Consider the following 17,704-nt stretch of genomic DNA (forward strand, 5'->3'; position numbering starts at 1 on the left):
AATGCTTGAAGGAAGAAGCTGTTCCTGTGCCTGGTAGTGCTGCTGTCCAGTGATCTGTATCTGGTTATACTGTACATTTTGAGAAAGATTAAAAAAGGCAGCCAAGTGAACAAGGTCCTTGTGTCTTATCTTACAGGGTTTCTCAGCACCGGAGACCAGGCGGCCAAGGGCAATTACGGCCTGCTGGACCAGATCCATGCTCTTAGATGGATCAAGGAGAACATCCAAGCCTTCAAAGGAGACCCAAAGCGAGTTACTGTGTTCGGCTCCGGGGCCGGGGCATCCTGTGTCAGCCTGCTCACGCTCTCACATTACTCTGAAGGTACGTCTGATGCACCCTCAATCTGTTCCCCTCTCTGCTGCACCCACAGGCACCTCCAGAGATGGACTCCCTTTCTAGCCAATTAATGAGTTTATCACTTTTGATTCTCATTGGAGAACTGGAGTCTTTGAGAACTTTGGAGTTGTCTCATTCTGTTCTGACAAGGTGGGAGTTGGACAGGTGGCCTCCGAAAGTACAACCAGAAGGTTGATCATGATTTAACAGCAATCTATGGTGGACCAATAAACATATCAGGGTCAAAGTCCATGAATGAAGAGTTCCTCCTTGCGTGGAGAAGAATCAGACAGTGTGGAGGGGTTTCCCTCAGGCTATGATAAATTAATGGAAATGCTTTGGGGTTCCAAATCCCTGAAGACCATCAGTGGTAACCAGGTGCAGGACTTTAAACAAACAGAAAAGGAACAATCCACCCAAGAGTATCTGAACGTCCTCCGGAACATCCTCACCTAATGGACTTATAATTTTCGAAGGATAGTCCAAGCATGTCCCGCCCCCCTGCTGTGCTGTGATTGGCTAGAAGGTGAAGGTAAGCGGGTGTCTATTAGCGACATGCAGAGAAGATCTTGTGTTTAATGGTCTCAGCCCCCAACAGGAGGTGAGGATATCTTTTGCAAATAAGCAGTAAAACGGCAAATATTGATCTTGCATTAGCAAATCAAAGGCAGGTCTTCTGGCAAGAAGACGTGCATAGGTTCTGCTAGGCACTGGGGAGGGTTTGACTTCTCATATTTGAGGTCAACAACAGCGTTCAAAGTACTGACTGATGTGCAAGAAAAGTGCGAACTATACTTCATTTTCTCCCAGTAAGCTAATTGCTAAGCTCGGGTATGAGCTTTGACGTGGACTCAATTTATGCATTCATGTGGGCTGATGGAAGCAGACAGACGCCGCAGACTGGCTTTTCTCCCTGGAAGATAAATGAGCAGCAAGAAAAACACATCCACATCCCATGGATGAAAAGGCTGCATTTGGATACCCCAAACATGCAAACGAAGAAACAGTGACTGATGTACATCAGTTAAATTAGGACTCTGGTGGTTTTTACTCAATTCTCTTTTACTAGATTCTACTCTACTCCATTCTACTCTACTCCATTTTTCTATTCTATTCTATTCTATTCTATTCTATTCTATTCTATTCTGTTCTATTCTATTCTATTCTATTCCTTGCTATACTATGCTACACTGTACCTATTCTATTCTGTTTCACTCTATTGTGCTCTACTCTACTGTATTATACTCTAATATACTATACCCTGTTCTATTCTAGTGTATTCTATTTTGAACACTGTACTGGTTACTCTTTACTCTAACTTTACCCTACTATACTGTACAATACTAAACTATACAATGATAACACAATTCTATTCTACTCTATTCTATTTTACTTTATTCATTCTACTTTTTTATATTATTCTATTTTTCATACTCTAGTTTTATATTATTTTTATATTATTATATTTTTATTCTATTTTTTCTAAATGCTATAATATGCTTTGTTGTGGTACTATATTGCATTGTACCCTAATATATTCCCTTTTACACGCCTATTCTATTCTATTCTATTCTATTCTATTCTATTCTATTCTATTCTATTCTATTCTATTCTATTCTATTCTGTCGCCATGGCTAAAACCTTTTTTTGAACTTAGCATTAATGGTAATTTGAAGCACCAAGACTGACAGAGCACACCTGGACCGTCACCAGTGAAGGTGGACGGCTGAAGACCAAACTTCCACCAGGATGGAAAAAAGTATCTAAGGGCTTGGAAAGGTAGGATGTCCGTTTCCAGGTCCCAGACCAGACCTTCCCTGTGAGGAGCAGATCCAGGCATGTGGAAGATTGACCTCCAACCAAAACCCCTCCCTGAACCGGGCAGCTGAAGTTGTCCTCACAGTTTTGGGTCTACTTTCTGTGTTCTTGGTGCCCACTTGAGGGTGTTTGAGCAGTGTCATGCTGGGATGAAAGGGTTGCCGCGGTGACGGACGCCGGCTAATCCCCCTCCTCCTTTATTGATGTTGTTCGCGTAAATTGGGAGCGTCTTGTTGTGGTGCTGCCTCAGAGTGAGGAAGAAATGCAGCCACAGAACGTTGCTGAAGGAGTCTGTCTGATTTTGAAGTTTAGCTGATACACCATGCATGAACCACAGCGGTGGTGTGGGCTTGTGTAATGCTCGCCGGGCCTTGTGGGAAACGTCTGCCGCGTGCTCAAAACCTACTTTTCAAGTCAGCCTAGTTGAGTCACCACGGCGGCGTGTTCGCCGGCATATAAATAGACGGCTGACACAGAAAACACACACCGCCCAGCGCTCCTCATGCACCTCATCGCCGGGGCTCTGCTGTTCCGGGCCGTGGAGGTGGCCCCGGGCTCCTTCATTAGGAACACAAAGTCACAACGTTCTGAATCATCCCTTTGTTTGTCTCAGACTGTTTCCCTCCCTCCGGCGTGAAGGAATGGCGAGCAGAAGAACTGTGTTCTACTGAGCTGGAGCTTCTGAGTGTCAGAGGACCTCAGTGGGCTTTGACATTCGTCAGTAAAGATTTGTTTGAGAGCTCAGGGGAAGGTGGGGGGTGGAGGTGGAGGGGGTCTACTTGGAAAGCATTAATGTTCCCCAGGGAAAATGTGCCGCATTCATCTCCTGCCCTCCTCAGGCAGCTGAAGAACGATTTCCTAACATCGGTTTTCACAATCAGATCGATGGTGAAAAGACGGGGGGGACATCAGGGTAGCGGAAGGACACTGCAAATCAACTGAGCAGTGTACAAAAGGTGTCTTCTGATTGGCTGCTGGTGCGGAAAAATTACCAACAAGGCGGAGCTCGCCCACAAAGCTCATCTAATTGGCTGCTGATGTTACAAATCCATCTGCGTATTTAACTTTGATAGTTGTCCTAGAAACGAGATTCATGGTTTCATCGTTAATGTGATGTAAAATTGATGATCTGTCTGCAGAGGAGTTGCTGGTAGACATCTGTCATGATGGACTACTTTGACTTAGACACTTCCTGTGTCCTTTGAGAACTTACCCATGGATAGTTGTGCTTGTGTGAGGCTAACTCCAGCTCCTCTCTTAGATCTGTTCCAGAAGGCCATCATCCAGAGCGGCACGGCTCTGTCCAGCTGGGCCGTCAACTACCAACCCGCCAAGTACACCCGGGCCCTGGCTGAGAAGGTGGGCTGCAACATGCTGGACACCATCGACCTGGTGGAATGCCTGCAGAACAAGAACTACAAGGAGCTGATTGAGCAGTACATCACCCCTGCCAAGTACCACATCGCCTTTGGGCCAGTGATCGATGGCGACGTGATCCCAGACGACCCCCAGATCCTCATGGAGCAGGGCGAGTTCCTCAACTATGACATCATGCTGGGCGTCAACCAGGGAGAGGGCTTCAAGTTTGTGGACGGCATCGTGGATAGTGAAGACGGCGTGTCGGCCAATGACTTTGACTTTGCCGTGTCGGACTTTGTGGATCATCTCTACGGCTATCCGGAGGGGAAGGACACCTTGCGTGAGACCATCAAGTTCATGTACACGGACTGGGCCGACAAAGAGAACCCCGAGACCCGCCGCAAGACCCTAGTGGCCCTCTTCACAGACCACCAGTGGGTGGCGCCGGCGGTCGCCACTGCGGACCTCCATGCCCAGTACGGCTCTCCCACCTACTTCTACGCCTTCTACCATCACTGTCAGAGCGACATGAAGCCCAGCTGGGCAGATTCCGCACATGGAGATGAGGTTCCGTACGTCTTTGGCATCCCCATGATTGGATCCACTGACCTCTTCAACTGCAACTTCTCCAAGAATGATGTGATGCTCAGCGCTGTTGTCATGACATACTGGACCAACTTCGCCAAAACCGGGTGAGTAGCCTACTTTATCCTCGCTGGCCCTGCAGCACTGATGATGGAGTAAACTCTGTCCGTGGATGGAGACCATCTGCAGTACCATCTAAGATCGGGATTTCTATCAATACATTAGTAAATACATTAATATATATGCACACATGAGTTAATAAATTGAAATAAGATAACTGTGTGAATAAGCCATTATCAATCAGCTGCATAACAAATACATTAGTAAAGAAAATGAACAAATTAACAAATAAATACATATTTGTACAGACAAACGAATACATAGAGGATAAATGGACATCAATATAAAATAAAATATTGAATAAAAACACAAACAAATTGGTACATAACCAATCAATACTCTAGTCAGTCTGCTGATTAAGACGTAAATGAATTAACAAATAAATAAATGAATGAACAAAAAATCAAGGATAAAGAAGCCGACAGGAATGGAAAATTCAATTAGCGAAAAATTATTTATTGATTTATTGATTTATTGTCTGTGATCAGCTGGTGTGGCAGAGGTCAAGTAGAGGTCAAATGCCCGATCTATCTATCTATCTATCTATCTATCTATCTATCTATCTATCTATCTATCTATCTATCTATCTATCCATCCATCCATTCAGCCATCCATCCATCCATCCATCCATCCATCCATCCATCCATCCATCTATCTATCTATCTATCTATCTATCTAGCTCTCTATCTAGCTATCTTTTATCTTGTATTTTGAAACACATTGCTTAATGTATATTATTTGTATTTTCTTACAACTTTTGATTTTGTATTCAATCATCCCACAGTGGGGAAATTTCAGCAAAAATATTTTCTATAGTAAATGTAGTATACTATATATTTACAAAGTAAAAATGTACTATGTATTCAATCGTATCTATGTATTCAATGTTTTGTTTGTTTTTATTCATCCGTATAATTTGTAACCCACTAATTTGTATTTTCACATTAATTAATTAATTAACTTATTTATTTATATTTATTTACTTACTGACTTACTTATTTGTATTTATTGATTTATTTATTTCATTTCATTTATTTACAACTTACTTACATATTTCTGTATAAATGTATACATTTTTTATTTTATTTTATTTTTTGTTAATTAGCTTGTTTATTTATTCATTTATTTCGCTATGGTACCGACTTATGAGTCTGAAACTAAAAATTGAAGGTGTGATGCTCAATGTTGTTACTGGATATGCCCCGCAGGTGGGATGTGAGTTTGAGGAGAAGGAGAAGTTCTCGAATGAGCTGGATGAAGTGATGATGACTTTCCTCAGAGATGAGAGAGTGGTAATCGGTGCAGACTTCAATGAGCATGTTGGTGCATGCAATAGAGGGGATGATGAAGTGATGGGCAGATTTGGTATACAGGATAGAAACCCAGAGGGAAAGATGGTGGTAGACTTTGCAAAAAGGATGGAAATGGCTGTAGTGAAAACTGTTTTCCAGAAAAGATAGGATACATAGGGTAGCTTATAAGAGTGGCCGTAGGAGCACACAAGTAGACTACATCTTGTAAAGATTAAGTAACCTGAAAGAGATCAATGATTGCAAAGTAGTCATAGGTGAGACTGTAGCCAAACAGCATTGGATGGAGTTTTGTAGGATGACTTAGGTGACAAAGAAGATCAAGAGGGCAAGGCAGAGCAGAGGACAAAGTGGTGGAAGCTGAAAGGGAGGAGTGTTATATGGTTTTCATGGAGGATATGAGAAAGGCTCTGGGTGGTCAGGGAGAGCTTTCAGATGATTGGACAACTGCAGCTCGTGTTATCAGGGAGACAGGTGGGAGAGTACTTGGTGTGTCATCTGGAAGGAAAGTAGATAAGGAGACTTGGTGGTGGAATGAGGAAGTGTAGGGGTATATACAGAGAAAGCGGCCAGCAAAGAATAAGTGGGATACTGAGAGGACTGAAGAGAACAGACAGGAGTACAGGGAGATACAACGTAAGATGGAGATAGAAGTAGCAAAGGCAAAAGAAAAGGCGTACGATGACCTGTATGCTTGGTTGGACAGTAAGGAGGGAGAGAATGATTGATACAGGTTGCAAAACAGAGGGATAAAGATGGAAAGGATGTACAACAGGTCCGGATGATTAAGGATACAGAGGGAAATGTATTGACAGATGCTAGAAGAGTGATGGTGGGATGATGGAAAGAGTACTTTGAAGAGCTGATGAATTTGGAAAATGAAAGAGAGGGAAGGGTAGAAGGGGTGACTATTGTAGACCACAAAGTAGCAGAGATTAGTAAAAGTGAAGTGAGTGGAAAGGCAACTGGTCCTGATCATATACCTGTGGAGATGTGGAAGTGTCAAGAAGAGGCAGCGGTAGAATTTCTGACTAGATTATTCAACAGGATCTCAAAGAGTGAGAAGATGCCTGAAGAATGGAGATAAAGAATGGAGAATGAAGAATGAAGAATAGAAACAAAGTGTGATGGTGCCCATTTTTAAGAATAAGGGGGATGTGCAGAATTGCGGCAACTATAGAGGGATAAAGTTAATGAGCCATAAAATGAAGTTATGGGAAAGAGTAGGGGAAACTAGACTGAGAGCAGAAGTCAGCATTTGTGAACAGCAGTATGGCTTCATGCCTAGAAAGAGTACTACAGATGCAGTATTTGCTTTGAGAATGCTAATAGAGAAGTACAGAGAAGGCCAGAGGGAGCTGCATTGTGTTTCTCTAGACCTAGAAAAAGCATATGACAGGGTGCCAAGAGAGGAGCTCAGGTATTGTATGAGGTGCAGTGGTGATGGACAGGCTGACAGATGAGGTGAGACAGGAATCTCAATGGACCCTGATGTTTGCAGATGACATTGTGATCTGTAGTGAGAGCAGAGAACAGGTTGAGGAAAACCCAGAGAGTTGGAGGTATGCGCTGGAAAGGAGAGGGATGAAGGTTAGTCGCAGCAGGACAGACGATATGTGTGTGAATGATAACGACCCGGGAGGAACAGTGAGGCTACAGGGAGTAGAGATCAAGAAGTTGGAGAATTTCAGGTACTTGGTGTCAACAGTCCAGAGCAACAGAGAGCGTGAAAAAGAGGGAAAGAAATCAGTTCAAGCAGGTTGGAATGGGTGGAGAAAAGTGTCAGGGGTACTATGTGATAAAAGATCAGCCAGATAGAAAATCAGCCAGAATGAAAGGAAAAGTGTACAAGGCAGTGGTGAGACCAGCTTTGCTGTATGGTCTAGAAACAGTGACATGATGAAAAGACAGGAGGCAGAGCTGAAATTTTCAGATATGAAGATGTTGAGGTTCTCTTTGGGAGTAACGAGGATGGATAGGATCAGGAATGAGTCTATCAGATGGACAGCACATATTAGATGTTTTGGAGAGAAGGTCAGAGAAGCCAGACTGGAATGGTTCGGTCATTTGCAGAGGGGGGATAGTGAAAATATTGGTAGACGGATGCTGGAATTGGAGCTGCCAGGCAAGAGGTCTCGAGGAAGACCAAAGAGAAGATTTATGGACGCAGTGAGAGAGGATATGAAGGTAGTTGATGTGAGAGAGGAGGATACAGCGAATAGGGTTAGATGGAAAAGGTTGATTCGCTGTGGTGACCCCTGAAGAGAAAAGCCGAAAGGAGAAGAAAAAGATTTATTCATTTGCTTATTTATATTTCTTCCTTATTTATAAAGTCCTTGATTCGGCTATTTATGTACATTGGGGCAAAAAAGCATTTTGGTCAGCCACCAACTGTGCAAGTAATCCCACTTAAAAGATGAGAGAGGCCTGTAATTTTCATCATAGGTACACTTTAAGTGTGAGAGACAGAATGAGGGGAAAGAATCCAGGAAATCCTATTGTAGGATTTTTAATGAATAAATTGGTCAATTCCCCTGTAAAATAAGCATTTGGTCACCTACAAATAAGCAAGATTTCTGGCTCTCACAGACCGCTAAGTTCTTTGAGAGGTTCCTCTGCCCTCTACATGATACCTGTATTAATGCCACCTGTTTGGACTGGTTTAGACACCTGTCCACAACCTCAAACAGTCACACTCCAAACTCCACTAAGACCAAAGAGCTTTTAAAAGGACACAAGAAACAAAAGTATGGACCGGCACCAGGCCGGGAAGACTGGAATCTGCAATAGATAAGCAGCCTGGTCTGAAGAAATCAACTGTGGGAGCAACTATTAAAAAATGACATACAAGACCACTGATAATCTCCCTCGATTTGGGGGTCCACGCAAGATCTCACCACGTGGGGTCAAAATGATCACGAGAACGGTGAGCAAAAATCACAGAACCACATGGGGGGACATGGTGAATGACCTGCAGAGAGCTGGGACCAAAGAAACGAAGGCTACCATCAAATCCCAAAAAATGGCAAAGCGCGTACTTCATGGCGGATGAGGCCCCAAGCGCTATCTTTACAGCGACACAGCTAATTGACTGGCTAAGGAGCACCATATTGTCCCAGCATATGTTCATGGTGGGGTGGCAGGCCTTCAGTGGCGCTTGCCTCATGCTGGCGGCCACTCACGTCCGATTCCATATGCAGCCGCAACTTAGACGGCAACTCTCGTTATAGAGCAAATTAAATAAAAAAAATAAATTAAAAAAAAATCGAGGTCAGAGGGCAATGCAATAAAAACATGTCCATTAGCGCCTCCTGGAGGCACTACTACACTGGTATGACATGATAATTATTATCATGCAAACTCAAGGGAGGAGGCAGAGGCACATACACACATGAGCACACACACGCACACACAGACACTCACACACAAACAGCGCTGTCCTGAAGAGATGTGAGCGCTTGTCTCGAATTGCGTCTGTCTGGAATATGAAGGCCGCAATGATGAGCAATGACTCTCTGAGTGAAATATTTAAATAATTGCTGCTGTTGCTCCGATGCAGTACTGTGTAGTAGTTCAGGTACTTAACAGTGACGTTCAATCCCAGACAAGAATCTGATTTGAACACTGAGGATGAAGGTGAGGTCCTCGGGTGCTCCACAGCAGAGGAACTCTTTTGTTTTGAGGCATGGGTTAAAACGTTGTGTGTGTGTTTCCCTCAGCGGGCCACAGCTGTTGCTCATTGTGAGCCTTGTGACAAGAACACCCTGGAGCTCCAGGGTGGTTTGGAGCTCCAGAGGTGGCTGGCAGCAGCCTGGAGGAGATGTTAGAGGTTCAGGTGTTTGGGCTCCTGCTCACCTTGGGGTCATGACCACGCCTTCTTCACGCTCATGCTGACCTGCCTCTCCCTGTAGCTGCAGGTCGACCCAGATCTTCACGAAAGGAGGAAGGGTCCCGTTTGAGGAGCCTTGATTAGACGCAGGTGTTCCTGGCATTCCCTGAAAGGAAGTTCCCTCAGGTTCAGGTGATGAAAACACCTGACCATTCCTCGGGGTCAAAACTCATCTGGAGGCTGGCTCAAGTGCGACATCCTCCAGAGGACAGCTTTGCACGGTGTGAGGGAAATGCACATGTATTCTCGAGGATGCAGGAGTTCAGGGAGCTGTTTCCACGGTAACCGTGGGAGAACAACTGCCCGCTGAACATTGGAGATGTTTCTGTTCGCACAGAAGCAGACGTCAACACGCTCTTCAAGGCTGCAGAATGGCCTTGAGTCCCCACAGCTCCATACCCTCACTCCCCCTCTCCTGCACACTTCCACACCAGAACAAGAGGTGGCATCATCCCCAACTGTGACAGAAAACAAGGGAAACAAGAGCATAAACAGCTTTTACTTTTACTTTGTCTTTTCTTTCCTCATAGTCTTTATTTTGTCTCTTTTCTTTCCTTTTATTTTATTTTATTTTACTAATTTTGGATCATTTTTATTGAATTCAATGTTATTTAATTTAACTTTATTTTTAACATTTAATTTAATGTCAATCTTATTTTTTTCTCTATATTATTTCTCTCTTTTCTTTTTTATTCTTTTATTTATTTCATGTTGATGTTTATGCCTTATGTCTTTCATTTTTTTTCTTCATCATATTTTATTTCTCATTTATTATTATATTTTGAACAAATTTTGATTTTTTTTTATTATCTTCATTTCATTTGATTTTTTGATTTTAATTTTATTCTTCCCTGTATTTAGAGAATCTGCAGTGAGGCTAGAGGAGGGGTTCAGGATGCCTTATTTGGAGGCATCATGAGTCTGGAGGGCGCTGGAGGGTGTTACCAGGCCTCTGATGCCTGGAAACATAGTTCTTAAACATGGTTGTTGGTGATTTAAAGAATTGTGATGTTACATTTACAACTAACTAATTACACATTTTTTTCAAAAATGCACACATTACTGTCAGATGTTCATTAGGAGTGTTTGTTTGTAAAAATCAATTAGTAAAACCAAATTGGTGTTCAAACAGAGCTGGTGAGAAGTGTGTATGGGTGTGTGTGTGTGTGTGTGGGGGGGGGGGGGGGGCTGAGTGTATCCCTTGATCCTCAGTAGAGCATTGTATGTTGGAGAGGTTTGCTGAGAGCCCGGTCTGAAGCTGGTTTGGTGTGGAAGCAGGGAAGCCTGTCTAAGACCTGGTCTTCATCTTCTTCTCCTTGTGGTCCTCTTGCAGGGACCCAAATCAGCCAGTTCCACAAGACACCAAGTTCATCCACACCAAGCCCAACCGCTTTGAAGAGGTGGCCTGGACAAAGTACAACCCAAAGGACCAGCTGTACCTTCACATCGGCCTCAAGCCACGGGTACGGGACCACTACCGGGCTACCAAGGTGGCCTTCTGGCTGGAGCTGGTTCCGCACCTCCACAACATCAATGAGTTTTTCCAATACGTGTCTACCACCACCAAGATCCCTCCTCAGGACACAACCCCATACCCGTACACCAAACGCTTTCCGGGCAAGAATAACTGGCCATCCACCACCCGCCACCCAGGGGTGCCGTCAGCCAACACCAAGCAGACCACTGACCAGCGGCGGAGTGGCGACCTCACTGATGAGTCCACCGTGGTCATTGAGACCAAGCGGGACTACTCAACTGAGCTCAGCGTCACCATTGCTGTGGGGGCCTCCTTGCTCTTCCTCAACATCCTGGCCTTTGCTGCGCTCTACTACAAGAAGGACAAGCGACGTCATGAGTCTAGCCGCCGTGTCCTCACCCCCCAGCGCAACTCTGCCTCGGCCACGGCACCCTCCACTACCAACGATGTGGCCCACCTGCAAAGCGAGGAGCTGATGTCGCTACAGATGAAGCAGCAGCAGCTGGAGCATGAACACCACCATGAGTGCGAGCCACTGCAGACCCATGACGCCCTGCGGCTCAGCTGCCCACCCGACTATACTCTTACCCTTCGCCGCTCGCCTGATGACATCCCACTGATGACGCCCAGCACTATCACAATGATCCCTAACTCACTGGCGGGCATGCAGCCCCTGCACAATTTCAACACCTTCGGGGGCAGCCAGAACAGTACCAACCTCCCCCATGGGCACTCCACCACGCGGGTATAGCTCCGCCAGACTGGCCGGAGCTCGGTCCGAGGCCACTGGCCTCACTAAGACAACTAGAAGTGACTGTGTGGAGCCCAGAACCCAAAGTCTTAGCAGATGGTACTTTGCTACCACTCCTTCTCGGAAAGTACAGACAGTACACACCGGAATCCTTTGGACGGCGAATGTTACCGGAATTGTACTTCTTTGGAGCTGAAGCTCCCAGTTGAAGCTGTGACGCCTCTACCAAAAGAGACGAGAGCTGAGGGGAGACACGAACCTTCTCCACGGAGCAGACCCCCTGCTCTGTCCAGGGGTTAGTCCCTTTCCTTTCTTTTGTGTTCCCGATGCTGTCAGCACACAGCTGGACCCCGCGGCCACTGGACGTGGTGGACATCCTGGGTTTGGCTCCCAAAGGGGCCTACATCCGGCCCGGGGCTGTATTTATCTAGACTTTGTTTAAAAAAATAAAGGTCAAGTGGAGATGAGAAAACAGACAAAGTACCTAAGAAGCTCCTTTGGTTTGAGGTCCTTCAGATTCTCCTGCTCATGCGTTCTTTAGGGCTCTGTGTAAATACCCCTCCACCACTCCGATCCTCTCCAGTCCTCCACCCTTCCACCCGCCACCAATCTAATCCCTTGAACCCTCCTCCTCCTTCACCCTCCACCCAGGTTCCATCGCGTTCCTTTTCTGTACGTTTTTTGTTTCCGATTCGACCAAAATGCGAACACAATCCTCGCCCTTGGGAGGCTGGCACTGCCCACTGCCTCCTGTCATGGGAAGAGCTTTACCCTCCATCCCTTTTGACCCATCCTCCACCTGTCTGAGGACCCTCCTCCCCCTCCCCAACATCACCACACTTTCTCGGCTTCTTTCTTCCCATTTCTTTATTTATTTACTCTTCTGTTGGCGCCTCCAGCAAAGCTCAACCACGTGACCAGCAATGTATGATTTAGAGATAAACAAAGGAAGTGATTCTTTTTGTATAAATATTAGTTGGATCTGTTTGTATAGAAATATATGTTATATGTTATTTCGACACGTCAGATGCTAGCAATATGTAAAGTACTGTGCCGGCTTGTGATATATTTTGGGTTACAAAGCAAGTGAATGAGTGTAAATACCAATAATATTATAAAACTACATCAGAAGTAATTATTACTCTTTTTGTTTTGCATCCTATTAAATATCTATGATTAAAAAAAAGAAGAAGAATCTTCAGGAGGCCACGTTTGTAGAGGGATAAAGAAAAAGGAGAGACTGTCTTTCCATTTGGTCCAGAAGCCGCTGAAGGAAGTTTCCACGTCCAGTTTTCCAATCCTGCGTTCGTATTGTTTGTTTGCGGTTTTTGCCTTAAGTGACGATAGAGACGTTTGTGGCAGGACACCTGGAGGAACCTTTTCTGCAACCGTTTTTTTAAATAAAATATCACAGTATTTTCTAAAAAAAAACCCAAACAAATAAATTGATAAAAGAGAGAAAAATAAGCATCGGGCGTTTGTTTTTCTTCTGGGAACCATATGAGGAGTCCTGGCTCAGGAGCTCTCCCTGCTGGCTGCGAGGTGTAACCATGTCACGATGAACTGTTCATGTCATCAGAATGAATACGTAAGGTCTGAAGGCAGTCAGAGCTTCCAGGCTGCTGAGGGAGGTGTAAGTTTAAGAATGCTGAAATAAGCTAACATTGAGAATGTAAAAAAACACGTCAGGGTTTGTCCTGGTCTGTGGTTTTGTACCTCCATGGTGACCACCACTTTCCCTCACGACATAGCGATCTGCTGGGACAGCCCAAAATGGGAAAGGGGCGACAGGAGCAGAGGACAAGAGGTTGGACACTTGCATGGAGCTGCAGCTGCAGGAGACACTCTGTGGAGAGAGCTACTGGGCTAGAATTATGTTTGGTCTGTAACAGGGTGCTCCTGACTTCATCCAGACGTCTGCCCATCCTTGATGTTGTACTGTCTGGAATGAGTTTGCAAAAACAAAAAAAAAAGGAAAATAGCTGACTCAGTTTGGGGGTTTTCACTTCCTGATTCCAAATCTGTAGCCACTTCCGTCTTTTCCAAATCCGACATGTGACAGACATGACACGAATGTATGAGCAGGTCTTGACCTCAGAACAACCAGGAGATCTGCGATCGTGTTTGTTTTAGCTTCTCTCTTCTTTTATCAAATGAAAGTACCCGTTCTCCAGGCTAGAGGGGATCTTCTTGCTGATGACGGCGCTGTTGATGCTTATGCTCGTGCTCCCCGAATTCCTCCAAGGCTTGTGGCAGAGGCCCCCCAACAAATTCCCATCTGCACTCAAACATGACGCATTCAGAAGAAAACTCTTATCAAAATCATCGTGCGCACACACACACACACACACACACACACACACACACACACACACACACACACATATATGTATACCTCTCAGCTGTCAATCTATCGATCCTTTTGCAACCAGCCAAGCAAATTAGCTTTTGACTTAAAACTGAAGTGACAGGGGGAAAATTGAAATCTTTAATAGTAATCTGCAGCTACTGAGGTGTGCTGGATGTCTCCATAAACCCCCCGACCCCTGGACCCCCATCCCCCCCAACCCCAACCCCCCCCATGACATTTCCAAACCGCCTCCATAAGTTAAGGCTGAGATTCTATTTTATGGCAGGGGAGCGCGTCCTTCATTAGTGAGATTGTTTGATCCATAATATATGATCCCACTGCCGAGGCTCCTGCAGTCGGGATGAATATTTATTTGTAGACTCCAGTGTGAGTGAGCGAGGCGGCCTAAAATGTGCGGGCGCCGTTTTAATTGGCATGTTGTTTATGCTGTGGGTAATGGGGTGGAGGTGAGGAGTGATGAAGGAGAATGGTGGCGGTTTGGGGGGGTGGGGGGTGGGGTGACTGGGAGTTAATTAAGCCAGCAACGGCGCTCCATCACTCAACCTTGGTCCCAGAACTGTCATTCAAACACACAGCTCTCTGGGCAGCCATTACCAAGGCATATTGATTGCCATGGTGACAAGGTAGTGTACCAAATAGGCTCCGTGTGTGTGTGTGCGCGCATGTGTGTGGTTGGTTTATGGTCAGGGGTTGAAGATGTGTGGGTTTTTTAGATATTCATGCTACCAAGACAAGAACCTGAGTGGAGCTAAAATCACCGGCTGTCAGCCACAACCTCGGCCACATCCCTGCTTGGGAGGGGGCGGCCTTCTGCCTTGAACAGCCGAGGTAAAAACAGAGAGAGTAAGAGTGGACAAATGATTTTAATTTTCCATTTGTTCATTTATTCTATCTACCTCTATGTTTCATTGTTTCATTTCGTAATAGAGAAGGTGAATGTTGGACTCGTGGAAAACGATCAACCAAAGTATTGACATTTTATTTGGTTTGATTTTATTACTTTGTATTATTGAATTTGTATGATTTATTTTGTTTCGATTATATATATTTTGTGTTTTTTCATTTTGTTATTCAGTATATTTATCACTTTTTTGTCATTTTTATGCCTTTTTTTTCATTCACATTTGTAGTCATTCGGTCAATAATTTATTAATTCATTCATTTACATTATTATTTTGTATTAATTCATTATTTCTGGCTTTTTTCATGCATTGGTTAGTCACTTTAGATTCTTCCTCTTTATGTATTTAATAGGTTTAGTAATTGATCGATTAATGTAGTCATTTATAGGATTATTTGGGCATTTTGTGTATTGATTCATATAATTTATTCATATAATGGATAAGATTGATAAGATGTATTTATTTATTTTTTATATCAATAAATGCATTATTAAATGTATCATTAAAAGAGCAAATACGTTTATGAATATAAAAACTATTCACAGTAGGGCACAAAACAGTGACGTGCTGTGAGGTTCATGAGTGGTGAGGCACTGATGTCATCACAGTCAGATTTACAAACATATGAACCATACAGAGTAGCTTATTCACCATTTTATTGGCAGCAGTTGACAGTTTTTGTTTGAAATATCATATCAGCATTCTTTACATATACAAACTGTGCATAGAAAAAAGCACATGTGAAAAAAAACGTTATTATCTCTTACCTTTACTGATAAATGAAGCATTAATAACTTGCTTGTAGCAGTCTTCCATTTCTTTCTTCAGTTTTGAAAGTCTCTCTATCTCAATGGAAATCCATTGAGACAGTGCCAGTGAAGACAGTCGTCCTTGATCGGTCCTGTTCCGACTGTATGTTTTGAGTTTTTCCGGTGCCAAAAATGACCGCTCCACAGGTGCTGTTGTAGCCAGAACGGTGACCACCGGCCGGAGCAACTTTGTCACCTCAGGAACAGTTTGAATGAGATCCTTCTGGGCCAAAAAGTTGAGAAGCTGCCCAGGAGATTTACATTAATCCCTTACCGTTTGTGAGCTATACAGCCAGATGATATCGGCAAAAAATAGCTGGATGGCTGCACTTTACTTGCTAACTCTTTACTGTAGCTTGCTATTGCGAATTCTATTATTCAGTAGCTGAGAAGTAGGAGGGATTCCTGGGATCAGCGGTGCCCCCTACCATGAGGCCCCGTCACTTCGTGCCTCACTTAGTGTCTCTCCGCAGTCGTTTTATGATTACGAAAAACACGAGAAACACATTACAGTTGTTGACGAAAAAACCATTAGACACATGGAAATTTAGTTCATATATTAAAATGTTTTCTTAATAGTGACATCCACAGAGACAGCAATACGGTCTCAGTGCATAGCATGGCAGCACAGTTAACAGAATTGTTGCGCAATCCACAGTGGGCTAAGCTGGTTGCCACGTCACCGCACGTCTCTTCATATTTGTATATTTTTTAGCAATTTTGAAAAAAAAATAAAATAAAAATGGTGAAGCTACGTGGAAAATAACTTTACAGTACAAATCACTGAATAAATATAACTATTTAATTTATTTATTCTTTTTGCATTTTTTTTCTTTCCGTGATGACAGGTGAGGCCCGGCCTCCCCTGCCTCTACTGACTGCACTTCACTGGCACGAAAGTGTTTAGTCAGCTACCAAGTTCTCCCACTTAAAACGATGAGAGGCCTGTAGTTTTCATCATAGGTACACTTCAACTGTGAGAGACAGAATGGGGGGAAAGAATCCAAGAAGTCATATTGTAGGCTTTTTACTGAATTAATTGGTAATTCCTCAGTAAAATAAGTATTTAGTCACCTACAAACAAACAAGATTTCTGGGTGACCTGTAACTTCAGGAAGTTACAGGTTCCTCTGTCCTCCACATGCTACCTGTATTAGGGACATGTAACCTGCCCACATCCTCACACTGTCACACTCCAGACTCTACCAAGACTTAAGACCTTTCAAAGGACACCAGAAAGAGAAGACTGAATCTGCAATAGGTAAGCAGCTTGGTGTGAAGAAATCAACTGTAGGTGCAATTATTAGAAAACGGTAGACATAAAAGACCACTGATAATCTTCCTCAATCTGGAGTCCACGCAAGATCTAACCCTGAGCGTCGAAATGATCACAAGAACAGTGAGCAAAAATCCCAGAACCACGCAGGGGACCTAGTGAATGACCTGCAGAGAGCTGGTACCAAAGTAACGAAGGCTACCATCAGTAACACACCATGCGCCAGGGACTCAAATCCTGCAGTGCCAGACGTGTCCCCCAGCTTAAGCCAGTACATGTACAGGCCTGTCTGAAGTTTGTGAGAGAGTATTTGGATGATCCAGAAGAGGATTGGGAGAATGTCCTATGGTCACATGAAACCAAAGTAGATTTTTTTTGGCAAAAACTCAACTTGTCGTGTTTGGAGGTGAAAGAACGCTGAGTTGCATCCAAATAACACCATACCTACCGTGAAGCATGGGGGTGGAAACATCACGCTTTGGTGCTATTTTTCTGCAAAGGGACCGGGACAATTGATCCATGTAAAGTGAAGAATGAATGGAGCCATCGTGAGTTTTCTGGTGAAAACCTCCTTCCATTAGCAGGGGCATTGAAGATGAATCGTGGCTGAGTCTTTCAGCATGACAATGATCCTACACACAATTTTGTTAGTGACCAAATACTTATACGTACGTATGTACATATTACGTACTTCCGTACA

At 44.0% G+C, this 17,704-nt stretch overlaps 1 protein-coding gene across 2 annotated transcripts in view; it reads left to right on the forward strand.

Moving 5' to 3' along the window:
- Positions 1-13,110, forward strand: part of nlgn4xa (neuroligin 4 X-linked a) — a 73,658-nt gene extending 60,548 nt beyond the window's left edge. For both annotated transcript variants that reach the window (XM_086147836.1, XM_086147835.1), the window contains exons 4-6: positions 137-322; positions 3,417-4,206; positions 10,752-13,110. In XM_086147836.1, the coding sequence (XP_086003962.1) occupies positions 137-322; positions 3,417-4,206; positions 10,752-11,646 (1,871 nt within the window). In that variant the 3' untranslated portion in view covers positions 11,647-13,110. The remainder of the gene's footprint in view (positions 1-136; positions 323-3,416; positions 4,207-10,751) is intronic.
- The last annotated feature ends 4,594 nt before the right edge of the window (positions 13,111-17,704 follow it).

Source organism: Fistularia commersonii, chromosome 6 (assembly GCF_037954325.1).
Source record: "Fistularia commersonii isolate RoL2024-O1a breed Wild chromosome 6, RoL_Fcom_v1.0, whole genome shotgun sequence".
Taxonomy (NCBI): Eukaryota; Metazoa; Chordata; class Actinopteri; order Syngnathiformes; family Fistulariidae; genus Fistularia; species Fistularia commersonii.